General features: G+C 33.3%; 1 protein-coding gene across 1 annotated transcript in view; it reads left to right on the plus strand.

Moving 5' to 3' along the window:
• Nucleotides 1-3,997, plus strand: part of LOC129222101 (ileal sodium/bile acid cotransporter-like) — a 64,664-nt gene extending 60,667 nt beyond the window's left edge. The window contains exon 6 of the mRNA XM_054856545.1: nt 1,063-3,997. Within this exon, the coding sequence (XP_054712520.1) occupies nt 1,063-1,154 (92 nt within the window). The 3' untranslated portion in view covers nt 1,155-3,997. The remainder of the gene's footprint in view (nt 1-1,062) is intronic.
• The last annotated feature ends 17,466 nt before the right edge of the window (nt 3,998-21,463 follow it).

Genomic DNA, 21,463 nt, shown 5'->3' on the forward strand with positions numbered 1-21,463 from the left:
AATAAGTATTGCACAGTTATTTTTTACTTTTTTTTATGCGTTGGGTAGGGACCGCATAAAAAAAAGTCTTACGTAGAAAATAACTCAAAATGTTATATTTAAACGAAATCAAAATGAACCAAGTTATGATAATTTTGCCGACTTCCAAAAAAATTTCCGAATAAAGAAATGTTTGGGAGCTCACAGTGACTTCCCATCGAGATACCCCTGTCGTCACTTGAAAATACTACCTCGCACTCGTTTTATGAATAATTTCCGCTCATTTTATAAATAATTTTCATATACCGCACAAAAAAAAGCTGATACTTACTGTGTTTTAGAGAAATAAAAAAATCGACTCATGTGCCGAAAAATATGTTGATGTTTAAGAGTAACAATTTTATTTAATGCCTTGTTTTGTCGCATGCATTACATATTTTGTCGCAAAAAAAAAAAGCTGATACTTAATGTATTTTAGAGAAATAAAAAAATTGACTCATGTGCCGGAAAATATGTTGATGTTTAAGAGTAACAATTTTATTTAATGCCTTGTTTTGTCGCATGCATTACATATTTTGTCGCAAAAAAAAAAGCTGATACTTAATGTATTTTAGAGAAATAAAAAAATTGACTCATGTGCCGGAAAATATGTTGATGTTTAAGAGTAACAATTTTATTTAATGCCTTGTTTTGTCGCATGCATTACATATTTTGTCGCAAAAAAAAAGCTGATACTTAATGTATTTTAGAGAAATAAAAAAATTGACTCATGTGTCAGAAAATATGTTGATGTTTAAGAGTAACAATTTTATTTAATGCCTTGTTTTGTCGCATGCATTACATATTTTGTCGCAAAAAAAAAGCTGATATTTAATGTATTTTAGAGAAATAAAAAAATTGACTCATGTGCCGGAAAATATGTTGAATTTTAAGTGTAACAATTTTATTTAATGCCTTGTTTTGTCGCATGCATTACATATTTTGTAGTAATGTTCGTTTTCCGACACCTTTCCTTCATACAATGTTACACATGCATTAATAGAAATGTGACTGGAATAACTGATGTGCCTTTTTCAATTTCAGTGCCTATTCCGGTGGTGGAGAAGATAGCGAGCATCAAGTCTGAGGAAATGCAATCGTTCATACCGACGTCAGAGAAACTGACAACAGTCTGATAATCAGAATTCCTATTACCTGTGATATAGTTCCGAAGTCGCTGTACAGAATGCGCGGAGGAGTCCGGAGCGGAGAAGACCTCGTCTGTGTTCAGCACGCATTGGTGCAGAGTTACCGAAACCAAAACTGTTTTCTAAATCCTTGCTGTCTGAATGATATACAGAAAGGACGTGCAGGGACTTGATGTATTTAACTTAAAGTCGTGGAGATTATTATTATTTTTTGTGTTGTCGCATTTGCTCTTTTCTCATTTTCGCTTTTCTAATTTTGTGTAACTGGCATCATGGTCCCTTAGGATTGACTACATTTTTTTTCCTCACGAAAGTCACTTTTTAATTCCATGCTTTTAAGAAACTTGGTTTCGCCTATAATACTCATTACTTTAGGTATTTTTAGCGAAATATGTTTCTTTAGAAATGCATTTTGAATAGATTTATCCAGGCTTTTTACTGCTAACAGCTGAAACCTTTTGTAAATACTACTACACCGCTGCATTGTATTGTCAATCGTAAACAGAGACTCAGACAACATTTTCAGACTAAAAATAATTCTAGGATTTTCTCAGTAACAGCAATAAAGCTATTCTAAAGCTTTAACAGAATAGTTTAAAACCTTATCGCAAGTCTTTGTTGCACAATTTGTTTAGAAACTGAAAAAGCTTTTCGTAGAAGGTTAAATTTTAAGAGAACAGCACAGTCTCTCTTACTGAAACAAGCCACCCTTTAATCATTTGCATTCTATTGCACATGCTAGATTCCAGACAGCATCACTATGTCTGAATCAGGAACATTAGAAAGCCAGTGACATAAAGATAGCTGACTTGCATCATTTAGGACATCCATGGGGTAATATTGAAAGCCGAGTCTTGAAAAGTATACGAGACATTTCTCTGTACCAAATATAAGAGACGGAGAACTTGAGCTGTTACACGTGTTTACAACGCTAAGAACTCTCTAAAATACATTTTTAAAAGAATGATGTCCCATTCATGAGTATTAAAAAGTTAAAGAAATTTTGGATAAAATGTATTTGTCGAATGTATCAATGTGTCATGCACTGAATATCGATGTATAATAGAGATGGATTGCGCAATGGTAACTATAAGAGTTTCAGAAGTTAGGAATCACGTGGGTCAGGATTTCTTTTCCTGCAGGGGAATAAAAACAAATAACGTGCTCCGAGGCAGGTTACTGATTCTACATGCAGGGTGCCCAGGAAAGGGCTCCCTCATTTCAAAACAAAATATCTCGAAAACAAAGGTCGATATTGGAATAAAATAAACAGTATGTTTATTGTGAAACCCATAATAATCATGTACAGAAACTTGGAAATTAGTGGCGAAACTGGCCAACAGGGGCACTGCACGCTGTATCTAAATGGTGCTGCGAAGGGGTTAAACGATAATTTCTAGCGTAAATGTAAGTACTGCTGAAGCGCCTAACCCCTTCGCAGCACTATTTATGTAGATTTCTATTGCAATTACAGCGTGCAGCGCCCCTGCTGGCAATTTTCGTTACTAATTTCCAAGTTTCTGTACATGATTTTATTGGTTTCACAATAAACATACCGTTTATTTTATTTTATTTCAATATCGGCCTTCATTTTAGAGATATTTAATTTTGAAATCAGGGATTCTTTTCACGGACACCCTGTAAATAATTATCACGCTATTGTGTTTCCAAACACGCCCTGATTGGTTGTCTTTAATTGCATGATTAAAAATTACTTTAGTCCAGCCAATACGATTCGTTGATTGGGCTGCGACGTGATATGATTCTCCTACTCGTTCCTGGTGATCATTTTCTCTTATATGTCCCGCCTGTTGCTATGTCTATATTACATCTAGGTAAACAGCAATAAGAAATCCAAACGTACAACCTTTAGTCACCAAACGGTTCTGACTCACGTGGTACAGAAAGAACACTCCGTTTAACGAAGCATGTTCGAATAATGCGCCCTCCAATTTATTATACCTCGATTCACTGAAGTCTTCTCCATTTCTTGTAAATTATTCGTAGTTCAAGAGACATGTGTGTCTGAGAACAAATTACTACATTTATGTCGATGAATGGTGCGCTATTGTATTAGCAAGCATCTAGAATTTTCTTTTTGTAGCTGATTTATAGTCATTGTGTAACTATTTTAACTATTGTGTTCATTTTATGTTTCAGCTGTATAATGACTTATGTTAAATTATGTAGGAATTTTGTTCAGTCGGAAGAAAAGTTGATCCTTTCTTATTATTTTACATTAAGAAAAAATATTTTTTCATTGAATCACTAATTATTCAAGTTAGTTCAGTCAGATAGGAAAAAAGCAACGCGATTATAAAATTCTTAATCTAAGTCTATCTCTAATTATAAAATTCTAAACTTATAAAATTCAAAATGATTATAAAATTCTAGATTTTTTAATACCTAAATTTCGTAGTAGAATATGTAGTGGGGCTCTGTTAAGTTGATGCTTGTCCTTGAACGAGAGGATTGATAGATGAGACATTCTTAGATCTGCATAACCCCAATAATCGTTATCGCAACGTAAAAAGGTTTTCCTCTCCCCTATTTCAGCAAATGAAATAATTTAAGCCTCGAAGGAGCGCAAGTCAACTCATAAGAGCTAGACTATAGTTTCCTAGCAAATACTCGGTAGTTTTAACGAGAAATTATATGTTATTCGTCGAACAGATGAATAAAAAATTTGTATTGTACACGTATAGTTTCATGATAGTTTCCGTTGAATATTTTTTCCCTTTTGATACGAAAATGTAAAATGTGTTAATTTATTTTTATTTTCTTCTTCCTCGTTTTTTAAATAAATTTGATGAAATAATAAAGTATTTTGTCGTTGTAAGGAGTTACGTTTGTCTCTTATTATTAACGTTTTTCACACACAGATAATTTCTTAAAATTCATTTGAAACTGAAGCCTAATGCAAATCCATCATCCACCTCCTGCCTGATGGTTGTAGAAAATGGTTACTCGTAGAAAATAAAATTGTATGGTAAAATTTGCGTTCTGGTCAATGGGGTTGTTTCCTTCAGTCAAAAGTACTACTTTTAGTCGCTGAAATTGATAGAATGAGCAAAAAAATTAACATGGACCCAGAAAATATTTTCATTTTCCCAACAGTTATTTTTGGATTAATTTTTTTACATGTCTGATTTTTCAAACAAGGCGTGGTCTTTATACTTCCCTAATGATTTACTTTGGCGCTTGAAAACATTCAGATCGCCAATGGAGTAGTGCGCCAAAGTACATCAATTGTGGCATCATAAAGACAGTGGCGAATCTAGGAAGACGGATATAAGGCTGCAGCCGCCCCCTGACTGGAACTTAATTCTTTTTTTTATTTCAATCTGTGGCAATTATAGAAAAAAAAGCAAAAAAAAAAAAAAAAAAGGCAAAAACTGATTTTTTTTTTAATCACTGTCTTTATTATAATAAATACATAAAAATTCATTCCTACTTTGAAATTGCGAAATACAGTGATTTCTTTTCATCCTAGTTAAAGTTGAGAAAACCGGCATATTTAATCTGGCAGTGTCGTGATGCTACAATTAGGATCTGCGTAGCCTTTACATTGCTGCTAGATTAGGCAATTAAGTTTTTGGAATTTTAATTTCCAAAACTTGCTGGGGGAGCGATCCCAAACTTCTTTTCCTTAACATTAGCAATTGTTGTATTGAATGCGTCTTCAAGACGATGCAAACTAGAAAAAGTTTTTTTTTTTTTCAACATCACCAAAAAAACAACTGAAACAACATTTTCAGAGCAACAATTTTGAAAAGTTTCAGGCGGAAAACCCCCCGAACCCCCTCCTTCTTAACAAAATCGAAGCTAACCGTTTTGTTTTTCAGTTTGAATGTTGAACAAGAAGCTCCGACCGTAACTAAATGAGCCCACTTTCCCGTATAGCAAAATCGACTTTCTAGTATCTATTTCCTAAATTATCTAATACTGCAAATTATATCCGACATGCCTTTTAAAAATTTTATGCTAATTTCAAAAAAAAAAAATCCTCTCTATTCTGATGAAACAGATACGTAAGAATTGAATGAACGAAAAATTAAGGTAGTAGCACAATTTAAACAATGTAGTAGTAATTTGTATAATTTTCCAAAAAAAAATCTATAAGAGTTTTCAAAAAGAAAAAAAAAGAATTAACAATAACAAGCTCATGAAAAAAAAACATTCAGCATCCAGTCAGGCATTCATTTGAATTTTGACATCTTAAATCCAACTTACGTGTTCCGCAATCACGAATTGCAATAGCATCCCCAACTCATTGTGTTTCTTGTTATTACAAATGGAATGGAAAAGAACTTAGCACCCGTCATATTATGACTGGTAGTTTTCTAGAATTAATAATACAAGGCTTACCCATTTAAAAAGAAATACTAGTTATTAAAATGCGGTAATAAAGATGTCATGATTATTACCACCAATTTTTACCCGTACACTTATGATAAAAAATATATTTACATTGTATACTATTACAGTATTTCTATTTTTTTATGAATCTTCAACGGTGAGAATTTATAATCTGGAAATTTTGCATTTAGATGAAATTTTGCTATAAAGTTCATCTGTAAAAGTGTTTTTCCTGAAAAAAAACTTGATAGTGCACAAAAAAATCCCGTTTTTCAATGTAAAATCCGCTTGAATTGAGCTTTGAAGGAACGCAAACTATTTGTAACCATGACGTCGAAATAAATAAATGTACTTTAAAAAATAAATTTAAAAAGAATAAAATATCCACTTCAATCAATAACTTTCATTATCTAAAACAAAAAAAAAATCTTCTGCTCAGCTCTTTCTGATAAAACACAAAGGACTCTAATTTTTCTTTGTTTCCCGTATCCAAAAATAGAATAAATAAACTAAAACTTGGGAATGAAAATAAAAACAAATCATGTCAGCAATCATTGTTAAAATCAGGAAACATGTAGAGTCCGCAACTCTGCCAATGTTTTGGAAACAGTCAGAGACCATAAAATTCCTGAAACCGGAGTCAGGGGCAGAGTCGGTCCTTTTTCCTCTGAAATTGGAGTCAGACTGCTTTTTGGATAAAAAATTCGGTATCGGTCATTTACCCTGATAGTCTGTATTTGTGCCGAAGCTGCGGAGTCAGAGTCGGACTAATTTTGGGTGCAGGTGTCGAAGTCGAAGACCCTAAAATTCTAGGATTCGGAGAGTCGGGAGTTGGTCATTATTTTAAAACCGAGAACACACCTCTGGTAAAAACAGTTGCGTTTTGAATACATTTTATTTTTATTCAATCATATTTACCTCTTACTTATTGTCAATGTTAATTTTACGGAAGATTGAACTTTGATTTTACTTTTTTTTTTCGGCATTTCTTAAAACTAAAAATTGAGAATGTAGTTAGAATCTGCACAATGTTTTCAACTTTTTGACGACAAAAATTAACTTTTACCAAAATTTTAATTGTTTAAAAAATACCCTTAAAATAGATAAATTTTTAAAAAATTAAAAAACTACTCTTCACATGTTCCTTATCAAGAGTTTTTTACAACAAAGTGATTTGAAGCCAATCTGCCTTTAAGTTAGGGATCTCCATTCATTTTTAGTTCCCCATAAGCGTAATGTTATGTGTATTTGGACTGTTCGAAACTGAACGAAAAATTGTTCAAATCAGAAAGATATTCAGTCTGATCTCTCCATCAAGAGCTTTTTTCGAAGTTTGTTTGAGGTGAATTCGCCATGGAAGTTCAGGATTTATATTTCAGGATTAAAAAGTTCAAGAATGGAGCAAATTTATTTTATTTAGCTATTTTCAGGGTGTTCTAGAAATCAGCTTAAAACGTTAGAAAGGCATGTTTGACAAAATTTGCAGTTTTAGCTGATTTAGAGAATGTTAATTAGATACTAGAAATTAGATGACAGGAAAATAGGATCGTTTAGTTCCGGTCGGAGCTTCTTGTTCCAGGAAAGTAGGCTAAAATTTGAGAATATATTTAGAATCTACACAATATTTTCAATTTTCGGTGCCAAAAAACTTTTTCTCATTGTCGCTAAGAGTGAAAAATTTGAATTGGTCAGGGGTTTGAACTGTTCAAAACTGAACGAGAAATTGTTCAAATGAAAAAGATATATTCTTTACTTTTTTTTCGTCAAGTTCTTTTTCCAACATAATTTGAAGCAAATCGTCTTTAAAGTTGGGCTCGGCATTTGCCTTAAATATTCACGTAGACTCTAATGTTAAGATTTTTTTTTTTTTTTGAAGTGTTTAAAATTGACCGAAAATTATTCGAATAAGAAAGATATTTTCTATACATGTACTTCGTCAAGAATTTTTTCCAAAATAGCTTGTTCGAAGCAAATTTGCCTTAAGTTCAAGTTTAAAGTGAGTATGAAGATATTTTGGTTTTCCTAATCTTTGTATGAGAAGATTTTAATAACTGGTATCCTTCGCAATTTCCCATATCACCAGTTTTCTTAACGCCCAAATATCAAGTGTAAGTGCACCCAAGATATATTTTGTTCTACGTTTTATCGACAGAATCATAATAAAACGATTATTGCCCAAAAGTTAGCGATCGCGCCAAAATCTCAATGATCGGAATATCCCCTTATCTGCTTTAACTTTCACTGATATTCACTGAATATTGTCCTCTAAAGCTTTATTTGCACGTTGTTCTGTTATTTATGTATTGTGATAAATACTGTGGTCGTGTAGCTCAAAAAAAAAAAAATGCTTAAATAACAGTCATTGAGTAATTCGCCACGATTCGAAATTTTTATAAGCTCGGGATATTCGCAGTTATGTTTTGAAAATCAACGCACCGTTTCCATCCAAAAACAAAAGAGAAAGTAGTCTTTACTTCTTTGCCAAACATTCAAACGCTTAATTTAGGAAGATTTTCATGTGAATTGTCATAGTTTAGCTCAACATTTAGTTAAGTTGTTGTTGCTGCTGCTTGTCCTTATTTGTTAGCAAAGCTAAACCAAAGCTCCAGGGACCCTGAGCATATCAAGCACATAGGGTGTATCCACATGTAAACCTTCTTAAGATAATCAAGACAGTCGAGGACACAGTCCGGTACTGGTATGCAGTACACTTTGGACACGTAGTATAAATTTTAACTTTGTTCTTGGTTGTCATAGATTTCAGATGACAACTGCGAAAACGAGATATGACAGTCTGCTCCTGTCTGCTGCAACAGCGAAACAGGGAACCACCAAGATGTTTTCCCTGGTACCTGGAGTGTGCAGATAGAAGGAATAATTAATAAAGCGGAAATACAAATTCGGAAAGAATCCAAGTGAGATAAGTCAAATAAAGCGTGGGCAGACCTGCGCCACTTTTAGCAAGTTCGTCTGCAATCTCGTTGCCAGCTATGTCGACATAGGATGGGATCCATTGCAAGCGAATTTCATGAGAGATTGAAAGACTTTTCAATTTGTTCAAAACTCCACTCCAGAACTGTCACCCACCCCGTGCATATTTGAAAGATGTATTGCACTTCGGAGTTCCGGTTTCGTTAAGTAATTTAAACATTTTGCGAGCTGTTACTTAACAACGAATACGAAATTCAGTCTAGTTTCACAACGTCATAAACAAGGGTGCGCAACCCCCCCCCCCCTTAAAGGGAGACAGCGTAGCCCATTAAAATGCTACGAAGCACCCCTCCAAGAATGAGACCTCAAAAAATATGATGAAAACTACTTAAAAATGTGATTAAAATTATATGCCCGTTGAAAACTTTCATGAACCTTTTCCAACCAAACAAAAGCACAGCCGTACCATCCTTCTCTAGAAGAAATTCATGGCACTTTTGACCCCCTTTAACTTTGATGTGGATAAAGCTATAAGTATTATTTTTTAGTTATTAAGAGAACATGTGACAGTGAACTATATTAGAAAATTTCGTTTCATCACTAAAAATATATAAATCATTGTTGTTGAAGTTCTTGAACTTTGTCACTGATAGGATCATCAAAAATATAAGGTACTTTGAGCACTCACAAATGGTGAAATTTTAAATACAGTTAGTACTTATGATATAACGGAAGAAAAAATTAAAACATTCCGAGATTTAACTAAAGTGATGTAACTAAAGAGCTACTTTCCATCATTGTCAATTAGTTATCCAACAGATGGAACTCTCTCAAATATTCTTCTCTATCAAATAGGAAATCCCCCATTAGTCAGTTGGCGTTGTTAAATTACCACAAAATATACAAAAGATGGTGATGCCACAAAATTTCTCGAATGCACTGATTAGTAAATTATCGAAGTAGATTGTTTTGAAGTTAGTATGAAGATGTTAAGACTTTCCCAAGTTACGGTAACATTTCGATCTAAATTTGTTAAATTTAGTTCAATCGAATCCCCTACTTAAAACTCCGCTATTGTAAAAGAAAAACAACAACAACAAAAAAAAAATGTTTCTTTTGCTACTGTAAAAATTGTAGCAACACATTGTAGCACTGTAAGTATAGTTGAAGAGTTATCCATTGAATTTTCATTTTATTCGAATCTCTATTCAGCACACAACATTTTTAACTTGTCTCAAATACCACAAAAAAAAAAAAAAAAAAAAACTGAAATATATTTGTTGCTATTTTTTTACTTCCTTTTACAAAAAAGGAAGTATTGTATTCACGAAAAAATTTTCACTCAAAAATCGCCCTTAATTTCCATTTTGCTCACCCCCAAATGAATGTTGAGTTTTTTTTTCGATTCGACCACATGCGGAAAAGTGCCTAAGAATGTATAGACACGCGAAATATCCATTTTGACCATCACCGAGGTAATTACAACGACTTTTCTCGTGACGTCTGTATGTATGTGCGTATGTGTGTATGTGCGTATGTGCGTATATCTCGCATAACTCAAAAATGGTATGTCCTAGAAAGTTGAAATTTGGTACATAGACTCGTAGTGGGGTCTAGTTGTGCACCTCCCATTTTGGTTGCTTTCGGATGTTCCTAAGGGGGTCTTTTGCACCTTTTTGGGGGGAAATCATTGTTAATTTCGATGTAAACTCAAGTGGCGTTATAATTTGTCGGACACTTGGCGATATATCGCCAGTCTTTTGGTCGCCAAGTTTTGTCGCCAACTTGGCGACAAATTTGGCGGAGTTTTTTTTTTTTTTTTTTGGTTTCAATTTGGCCATTGTTGGTGATATTTAGAGAATAAATATTGAATCACATTAAAATAGCGAATAATGGGGAAATGACATTAAATTGGAGTAAAAGGAAGTCATGTGATGCACACATTAGCTCGTTTTTTTTTAGGAAAAGGCATTTAGAAGCCAAAAGTTAAGCATTTCTTCGTCATTAAAACATTTCTATTAAAGAAACATTAAGTTCACCAATTAGAGAACAATTCCCTTCCATGAAGCAATCGTGAACTCTGAGAAATGATTCTTTTTTTGGGGGGGTTCCCTATTAATAACTCTGCTAGTATATATTATTTAATTGATGATTCACGAAACCATGAACTACCAATAAAAACAGCAGAAGCAATACATTCTAGAAATTTTGAAGCAACAGAATTTGGAATATTACATGACTGCCGGCAAGAAAGTGAATCATTTTTATTCAAAAGAAATGAAAGATTAATAACTATTGAAACATCTTTTTATGTCCCGAGTGCAAGAACAGACTTTGCCTATCCCAAATTCCACACTAAACAAAATAATACTTCTCACAATAGTACAGTAAAAATAGGGGTCGGACCCAAACATCCAAAAAAAAAAAAGCTAAACCTGGTGCAAATTGTTTATTTCATTTGCCCTTTCCGGTCTCTGAAAGTTAGTACTAGACTGTACAGTTTTACAGTATTATTCTAACTTTGTAAGAGCAACTCTTATTTGTATCCACACTTGTCCTAATTTTCAAGATTTTTAAGAAGCACTTTAAAATGAAATTTATTTTTTCAAGAACTTTCCTTTTTTTTTCGAAACAAATCATGAAATTTTTGGGAGTTGAAGGCCTTTAACAAAGTGTGTGCCTTAAGCCAATGTTGCCAACTGCTCCGCATTTTGTGGAGTTGCTCAAAAGGACGAAACTCCGCGGCTCCGCAAAGAAGTTATTTTGCTATGCATTTCCCAACCGAAACGTATTCAAGCTTATATTTTGCTATTATCCTGTTAAACATGTTAATAGGAGAAATTAAAGATGCTTACACTCAAAGATTGAAATACTGTTTAAAGACGTTTTATTAATTTAAGAATAATTATTGTTATACTAATACTTGACACGATTATTAAAACTCGAAAACAATTTTAGTTAAGTGGTTTTCGTTATTTTTATTGGTTTTTATACAAAATACCGAATTGCTTCGCAAAATTTCAAATGGCACCTCAAATTCACCACCAATGTTCCTCAAATTGTTCCTCTAAGGTTGACAACTCTGCCTAAGCTATAGCTTATTTAGTTTATAGGGAAATCTGTTTTTTTTTTCTTTTTTTTAATCACTGTTTTAGCTTCTAATTTTTTGAAATAACCGTCAATGTTGTTTTAAGTATTGCAGCTAAACGCATAGCTCAATTTAATATTTTCAAATCTCTATGCAGAACACAACATTTTAAAATTAACAAAAACTGCAACACTGCAGAAAAAAATCCCTTGGTTTGAGGTTTTTCAATTTATTTATTATTTTTAAGACGTTTAAAGGTCAAAAAAAAAAAAAGACACGAACATCTTCCTTTGCTACTGTAAGCATTGTAGAAACTAATTCACAGCAATACATTGTAGCACTGTAAGCATTGCTGGGGCGTTACATATATTGCAAATATGGTATTTCATTTTCGTCTAATCGTTTTTCAGAGCACAAAATATTTTACATTGTCTCTCATTATGCAAAAAAATACCTAAATTAGATTTTCTACTATTTGTTTAATTAAAAGGCAGTTAGAAAGCAAAAAAAAAAAGTTTCTTCGCTATTAAACATTTCTAATTAATAAACATTACGTTTACCAGTTAGAAAATAATTCACTTTCATGAGGCAATCGTAAACTTTGAGAAATGCTTCTTATTTTAATGGGATTCCCTATTAATAACTCTGCTTGTATTTATTGTTCAGTTGATAATTCACGAAACCATGAACTATCAATAAAAACAGCAGAAGCAATACATTCTAGAAATTTTGAAGCTACAGAATTTGGAACAGCACATGACTGCCGAATCATTTATATTCGAAAGAAATGACAGATTAATAACTATAGAAACATCTTACTACACAGGTTGAGATACAAATGCATTATGCAACCTCATCTTTTTCATTTTTTTATGTAACGAACAGAAGAACAGACTTTGCCTATCCCAAGTTCCACGCTTAACGCAGTAAGACGTCTCACAGGGGATTGCTAGGCAAGTTTCGGGATCTTAACTAAAGCTCTGTTTAAAAGATCCACAAAGAGGAATGAAGTATGAAGTGAAAAGGGGGGCGCTTGAAAACAGCGCGAGCACCGAGATCACAGGTCTATTGTACTATCCCCGCTTAGACTACTAAAGGAGCCCAGTAACAGAAATAAATCTCAGCAGTTGCCTAACCGAAATACTAGGCAGTTCCCAGGGATCTACATAGTGGTATCCCAAGTGCTCAAATCTTTGTGCAGAGTGGAAGTCACATTCACCTAGCACATGAATTGAGCTTTCATCAGCCATATGACATCCGCTACACGAAGGGTTGTCGGTAACACCCATCAGATTAAGGTGCCTATTAAGAGAGCAGTGTCCAGTTAGTAACGCAACAAACTTTTTGATCTCATTCCTGCTTAAGTTAAGCAGTTCCTTAGACCTGAGCCAGGGAGGCTGCTGGTTCATAGTCTTGGCCTGTCTTTGAGACTACGACTGAAGCCACAAGCCATATGATTCATCCATAAGAAGGTTCTTTGCAGTAGTCCTTACTGCATTGTAGGGCAGACAGAGGACAGGTTCGGGTCCCATAAACGGTACATTGAAGCCCTGTTTCGCTAACTGATCTGCCAAATCGTTACCTAACATATCACGGTGACCAGGAACCCAGTAAAAGGAGACCCTATCACTGTCAGCCAGTCTTACCAGTGCATTATGGCACTCCCAAACTGTTTTGGTAGCAAAACAGTTACGATTGAGAGCTTTCAACACAGCTTGGCTATAAGAGAATATTCTGATAACTTTCCCTCTTTGGCCTCGATCTAGGCAGTTGTTAACACAAGCCAGTATGGCTAAAGTTTCTGCCTGGTAGACAGTAGCTAGCTTTCCTAAAGAGAAGCACAGATAAGTGTTATTGCTGCTGCAATATGCACCAGAACCAGTTCCAGACGCAGTCTTGGAACCATCTGTAAACCAGATTTCGTGTGCATTGCCAATGATATCCAGTACATCCTTCCATTGCTCTCTGGACGGAAACACAGTGTTACACAAAGAGGAATCGTTTCATTTAATGTTTTCAAATCTCTATACAGAATATAAGATTTTCAAATTAACAAAACCTGCAACACTGCAGGAAAAAAAATCCCTTCGTTTATAGTTTTTTTATATATTTATTTTTTTTTAAACGTTTAAAAGCCAAAAAAGAATTGAAAACAAGAACATCTTCCTTTACTACTGTAAGCATTGTAGAAACTAATTCAAAGCAACACAATGTATCACTGTAAGCATTGTTGGGGCGTTACATATAATGCAAATATGATATTTCATTTTCGACTACTCTTTTTTCAGAGCACAAATTTGTTTTCATTGCTTCTCATCATACAAAAAAATACTTAAATTAGATTTGCTACTATTTCTTTAAAGAAAATGCAGTTAGAAAGAAAAAAAAAGTTTCTTCGCTATTATACATTTCTAATTAATAAACATTACGTTTACCAGTTAGAATATAATTCACTTCCATGAGGCAATCGTAAACTTTGAGAAATGCTTCTTATTTTAATGGGATTCCCTATTAATAACTCTGCTAGTATTCATTATTTAATTGATAATTCACGAAATCATGAACTATCAATAAAAACAGCAGAAGCAACACATTCTAGAAATTTTGAAGCTACAGAATTTGGAATAGCACATGACTGCCGGCAGGAAAGTGAATCATTTATATTCGAAAGAAATGACAAGATTAACAGCTATAGAAACATCTTACTACCCAGGTTGAGATACAAATGCATTATGCAACCTCATCTTTTTCATTTTTTTATGTCCCGAACAAAAGAACAGACTTTGCCTATCCCAAGTTCCACGCTTAACGCAGTAAGACGTCTCACAGGGGATTGCTAGGCAAGTTTCGGGATCTTAACTAAAGCTCTGTTTAAAAGACCCACAAAGAGGAATAGTTTCATTTAATGTTTTCAAATCTCTATTCAGGGATATAAGATTTTCAAATTAACAGAAACTGCAACACTGCAGAAAAAAATCCCTTCGTTTATGGTTTTTTTATATATTTATTATTTTTTTAAAACGTTAAAAGGCCAAAAACAATTAAAACAAGAACATCTTCCTTTACTACTGTAAGCATTGTAGAAACTAATTCACAGCAACACAATGTATCACTGTAAGCATTGTTGGGGCGTTACATATAATGCAAATTTGATATTTCATTTTCTACTACTCTTTTTTCAGAGCACAAATTTGATTTCATTGTCTCTCATCATACAAAAACTTACCTAAATTTGATTTGGTACTATTTGTTTAAGGAAAATGCAGTTAGAAAGCAAAAAAAAAAAAAAGTGTCTTCGCTATTATACATTTCTAATTAATAAACATTACGTTTACCAGTTAGAAAATAATTCACTTCCATGAGGCAATCGTAAACTTTGAGAAATGCTTCTTATTTTAATGGGATTCCCTATTAATAACTCTGCTAGTATTCATTATTTAATTGATAATTCACGAAATCATGAACTATCAATAAAAACAGCAGAAGCAATACATTCTAGAAATTTTGAAGCTACAGAATTTGGAATAGCACATGACTGCCGGCAGGAAAGTGAATCATTTATATTCGAAAGAAATGTCAGATTGATAACTATAGAAACATCTTACTACACAGGTTGAGACACAAATGCATTATGCAACCTCATCTTTTTCATTTTTTTATGTCCCGAACAGAAGAACAGACTTTGCCTATCCCAAGTTCCACGCTTAACGCAGTAAAACGTCTCACTGGGGATTGCTAGGCAAGTTTCGGGATTTTAACTAAAGCTCTGTTTAAAAGACCCACAAAGAGGAATAGTTTCATTGAATGTTTTCAAATCTCTATTCAGAATATAACCTTTTCAAATTAACAAAAACTGCAACACTGCAGAAAAAAAAATCCCTTCGTTTATGGTTTTTTTTATATATTTATTATTTTTTTAAAACGTTAAAAGGCCAAAAAAAATTAAAACAAGAACATCTTCCTTTACTACTGTAAGCATTGTAGAAACTAATTCACAGCAACACAATGTATCACTGTAAGCATTGTTGGGGCGTTACAAATAATGCAAATATGATATTTCATTTTCTACTACTCTTTTTTCAGAGCACAAATTTGTTTTCATTGTCTCTCATCATACAAAAAAATACCTAAATTAGATTTGCTACTATTTCTTTAAGGAAAATGCAGTTAGAAAGAAAAAAAAAAAGTTTCTTCGCTATTATACATTTCTAATTAATAAACATTACGTTTACCAGTTAGAAAATAATTCGCTTCCATTAGGCAATCGTAAACTTTGAGAAACACTTCTTATTTTAACAGGATTCTCTATTAAAAACTCTTCTAGTATATATTGTTTAATTGATAATTCACGAAACCATGAACTATCAATAAAAATGTAGCAATACATTCTATTAATTTCGAAGCTACACACTTTGGAATAGCGATTGACGGCCTGCAGAAAAGTGAATCATTTATACTCGAAAGAAATGAAATATTTATAACCATGCAAACATCTTACTACGCATGTTTTACTCAACCTCATCTTTTTCAAACGCAGTAAGGCATCTCACAAGGGATTGCAAGGCAAATTTCGAGCTCTTAACTAAAGCTGTTTAATAGCTACATACATGGCAATAGTTTTTTTTTATATATATTGACATCTTTATCCAGAAGATAATATGTTCTACTTGTCCAAGACCTTTAGGAAAAAAATCCCTTTATTTTTAAAGAAAAGTCAATTAGGGACAAAAAACAAAATATCTTCTTTCGGTAATGCAAGCATTGTAAAAACACATTTATATCAACACATTGTAGCAATGCGAGTATTGTTGAAGAGCTACATACATTGCAATCAGGGGCGGATACAGGATTTCATATTAGTGAGGGGGTCCACGGCCAGGAGTGAGAGAAGAATCGAGTAAAATTTTTTGAAGACACTCTGAAATTTTTAATAACTATAAGAAAATCCCCTTCCCCCTCCCCGTAAAATGTTCAAAATTGCATACAAAAGTTATTGAAATAACTATTTTTAAAGGTTTTTTTTTAAAATAATTTTTCAGGTTTTATAATGTGTTGTCAGCCCTAAATTTTCGGAAACGGCAACCCAAGATTATGTAGTCTCACTCAAGGAAATTTTATTAAACTTAGGTTACATTTAATTAAAATAATAATAATTAAAGTAAACCACTTGGTTTGCCCTCTGGGATTCACTTCGTAAATGCCGTGAAGGGATAGTATGATATTTCCTGTTCAAATTTGCATAGCGATTTTCAATAAAATGGGCATTTCAGATACCGAGTTCAAAACACGTATAAGGCTTGTTGATATTTGTAGGGTAACCCGAAAGTTATAGATCTGGGCCTTAAATGAAGGATTCTTTGGCATAAAAGTTGTAATGAAACTTTAACTAGCTAACATACCTACACAGTTATTGCACATTAATTAAAGTAAAATAAACATTAGGATAATAGCTTCTTACGACGGTCTCTGCTCTCTTTTATATTTTATGTACTGATATCTCCTTAAAGAAGGTTCATTTCACTCATATCTGATTATGACACATCTATCTTGTACGCAGAAATATACTCTATTAAAACTTCACTAAAAAATGCGGCGAAAATCTAATTAAAAATTAAATATTTTATGAACAAAATTTAGACATTCATTAATATTCACGAATGATTCTTTTTGGTCGTAGGAAAATCGAAAATCTGATACAGGAACTCGGGTTCATCAGTTTTTTTCAACGTTGCAAAAAAAAAAAAAAAAAAAGACAACGTTTTGTCACCCAAAAACTTCATTGTTTTTGTTATAAGTACTCCTTTTCAAACAACACGCGGTTTTTTTCAGCACTGTTTTCATTATAAGGGGCTAATTTACGGAAAACTTCGCGCAAACACGAAACTAAAATTTTACATTTCTTACACGACACAAAATCTAAAAAACTGATTTAAACTAATTTCCTATTCACGGTACATTTACAAATAAACTCAGCACGAACAAAAACGAAACTGTCTAAAAATCACAAGAGAAAGGAATAATAATTTACATAGACTTTACACAAAAAAATAATTAAACAATCAAATGTTTTATCAATTGAAGCGATACCTTACAGCTCTGGAAATATTCCTATCGTCCATTAAATTTGTTGCATAAAAAGTAATCGGGAGGCAGATACTTCTTCGTTACTTCAGTTTCACTGGCGCCTGAAAAGAGCGCCGTAGAAAGACTGTCTCAAGCAAAGATATGCATCAATAGCAAATGACATGTTGCGCCAAAAAAAAAGGAATTCAGAAATTATTTTCTTTTTTTTATAGTTCCGTTCAGGTTTTTTTTTTTTTTTTCTTCAAGCAGACATTTTCACTACTCAAATGCAATGAACCTTGCAACGATTACAAAGGAATTTTACATATTCTGGGGGGGGGGAGGTCGCGATCCACATGAACCCCCCCCCCCCTCCTTATCCACCCCTTCATGTAATGCCCAATATTGAATTTAAAAAAAATTCTTTTTCATATGGTTCCGATCAAGTTTAATTTTTTCAAGCAAACATTCAAATATGTTCATTCGGTGTTTGGGAGGGGGGATCATGACCCCTTGACCCCCCCCCTCTTGTATCCGCCACTGATTGCAATACTGGCATTTCATTTTCATCTAATCTCTATTCAGAACACAACAATGTTTTAACCTGTCTTACATCACACAAAAAAATACCTGAACTATATTTCCTACTACTGTTTTTAAGAAAAGGCATACATAAGCGAAAAAATATAGATTTTTCGTTATTTAAACATTTGTATTAAAGAAATATTAAGTGCAATTTGCAGGTTTTTAGATTTGAAAAATTGTTGAGATCTCACGGAAATTCAAGTCAGTTCTTTTAATTAGAATTTTGAAAACCACCTATTTCACAACTTTGCCATAATTTGTTCCTATTAATGTGTCTCACAAAGATCATATTGACTTGGCAATCGCATGAAAACATAACAGGTAAAAACAGAGATGTGCTACTTTTTGAGCGCTTTATTTGTCCTTGCTTACGTATTGCGTGAATTACTTCTACTAGCCCCATATATTACATAAGAAGTTAACTAAATAATAGATTATTCTGAATCTTTTCATTTAAAGCTAATAAATCTCGCCAAGCAGACTTTATTCGCGACAATATTCAGGATATGTATAAAAACATTATTTAAATTTTTTTTTTTTAAAGGCTACGAAAGGATATTCAGCGTGTTGTCTGCTGTATCAAATTTCGCGAGTTAATCGCCTGTACCAGTGGAACAGATAAGTGCCCTTTATTGCTATGTTAGTATGTTGCCATGCAATTGCCATGTCTAATATATTACAGAAAAAAAAGATGTCTAATATTATTATGGTCACCATAAACATTGTAAAGTAGCCTAATAGAAAACAGTTTATGCAAAGTTGTTAAATAGGTGCTTCCCAAGATACTAAAACAACTGACTTGACTTTACATGAGATCACAAAACTTTTTACTGCGGAAGCGAGACTTGTATTTTTGTAATTTATCTTTCTGGTGGAATTTTATTTCTTTTGCTGATGGTAATTCCTAATACAATCAATATCAGTTGAAAATGAGGCAGATAAGGAGGCAATTTTGGCAGGACAGCCAAATTTTTGAGCAAATTTTCATTTTGTTCTTTCAATAAAACATAGGCGAAATACACCACGCTTAATACTTGGAAGAAAATTGGCGACAATGAGGAAAATTTCCGACAATCCTAATGATTGAATTTTTCCCGCACCTTCGAAAAGCCAAAATAACTACTTCAAAACAGTCTGTCTCGATTGTTTACAAATCGGTGCATTCGTCAAATTTTACGGTATCGTCATTTTCTGTACATCTTGTACTTGTTTTATTTGCAACAATTGCAAATTAATTGTTGTACTTGTAAGAATGCCAAGTTTCGATTCACTAACGAAGATTTTCCTACTTGATAGCGAGAGAGCACCATCTGACGAATAACTTATTGACAATGGGGTTGTTTCCTTCAGTCAAAAGTAGTACTTTTTGTCACTGAAATTGATGGAATAAGTAAAAAAAAATGATAACATGTGCCCAGAAAATACTTTTATTTTCACAACAGTTAATTTTTAATTAATTTTTTAAAATGTCCGATTTTTCAAACAAGGCATGGTCTTTATGACGTCACAAGTGATGCTCTTTGGCGCATCTTTCTTCCGCGTTTCCACGTTATGATAATCAAGATGCGAATAAAAATTGCACTCTACGCTTGCTATCAACCATATCATTGCCAGTACACGTGAGTGAAGATGCGAATTAAATATTTTGCTCTGTGAAGGGCAACACTGAATGGCATTTCATCATTTGTGATGTCATCGGCAGAAGCGTAAACAATGAAACCGCACCGACTTAAGTATTTTTTTTTTTAATTTAAACAGAGTCAAAAATTTTTAAAAAAGGTCAGATGTTATGTTTTTAATCATACTCTTTCAGAAAATAATGATTTTAAAACTTTGGAAACGACCCCATTATGGAAAGTAGCAGTAAAAGTACGTTACGTGACAAAAATTTCGGAAGGTTTCAAATTTTCCCTCCATTACATGCGAAATACTTACTGTATTAAAAATTCCAAGCTTGTTTGCTTGAGTCTTAGCGTTTTTATGATCCTGTCAGTGAAATCATCTGTCAATGATAAAATTCCAGAACTTCGGCTGTCAATAATTCAATAAACTATTAGTATAAATGGAACGAAGTTACTAGTTCATCCATCGATAACTCGGAAAGTGATAATCCAGAAATCGAGGTATGATCATCGAGAACTCGAGATACAAAAATCGAGTTCTCGAATGATCTTGAATAATCGAGTGATTCGATTATAAGAACTCGATTATGCCCATCACTAACCCAAAATGGATTCAAGAAAATGATGGAACGGCTGTGCTTTCCTTCGCTTTCTTCTACTCAACTTGGCGTTTATTTAAAACTTAAACATTATACTCCAAATAGGTTTTTTATATTAGTTTATTCTGGTAAGCTCAAATGCATTAGAACTCAGTCGTTGGCTTCACAAAACTGCTAACAATTGGAAAAATTGCGGAGACTCCCGGCTAACGAATTTCTTTCCGCAAAATAAATAATGCTAGACAGTATCCATTAAATACTATTAAATCATAATAATAATAATAATAATAATGACGCGTCGCAGCAGCCAATGAAATCGTCGAAAACTTATGACAGGCGGGCCTACAAGAAGAGGTTCATTGAAGTTTTCAGACGGTAGGTAATTTTTACGGGGTTTTCATCTTATTTTGGGAGATCACATTCTTGAAGGGGTGCTCCGTAGCAATTAAATAGGGGGCCCTGACGACGTTTTATGAGGGAGAGGGGGATGGACACCCCTGATTATAACGTTGCAAAACTGGACTTAATTTCGTAATAATTGTTAAACAACTACATCTTCCGAGCTGTAACTTAACTTACATTACTAAATGTTGAGGAAAACAATTACTAGTCACATGAAAACTTTCTTAAATCAGGCCTCTGAATGTTTGGCAAATGACTTACATCTTTCTTTCTCTTTTTTCGGATGGCAACGATAGGTTTATTTTCAAATCAAATCTGCTAACATCTGGAAGGCATAAATAAAGCCTCATATATATATAATAGAGAATGATCGAGTAACGCTCCTGACGTCATCATCAATGAAACTCCCGCCACCTCATAATAATTTGATATGGTTTCGGCTGGGAAGGGCTTTATTTTGACAAGACTGAACTAATTTATTCAAACACTTTTCTACATAGATTATCAAGCCCATATTTTTGTGGAACATAATCTTTTTTTTTTTTTTTTCACTGGAAGAACAGACAACATCTCTAGCACGTTTCGCACTTAATGAAATAAGACGAATTACATGAGATTGGTGGGCAAGTGATTTGTTTCCTGATAAGG

Source organism: Uloborus diversus, chromosome 1 (genome assembly GCF_026930045.1).
Source record: "Uloborus diversus isolate 005 chromosome 1, Udiv.v.3.1, whole genome shotgun sequence".
Taxonomy (NCBI): domain Eukaryota; kingdom Metazoa; phylum Arthropoda; class Arachnida; order Araneae; family Uloboridae; genus Uloborus; species Uloborus diversus.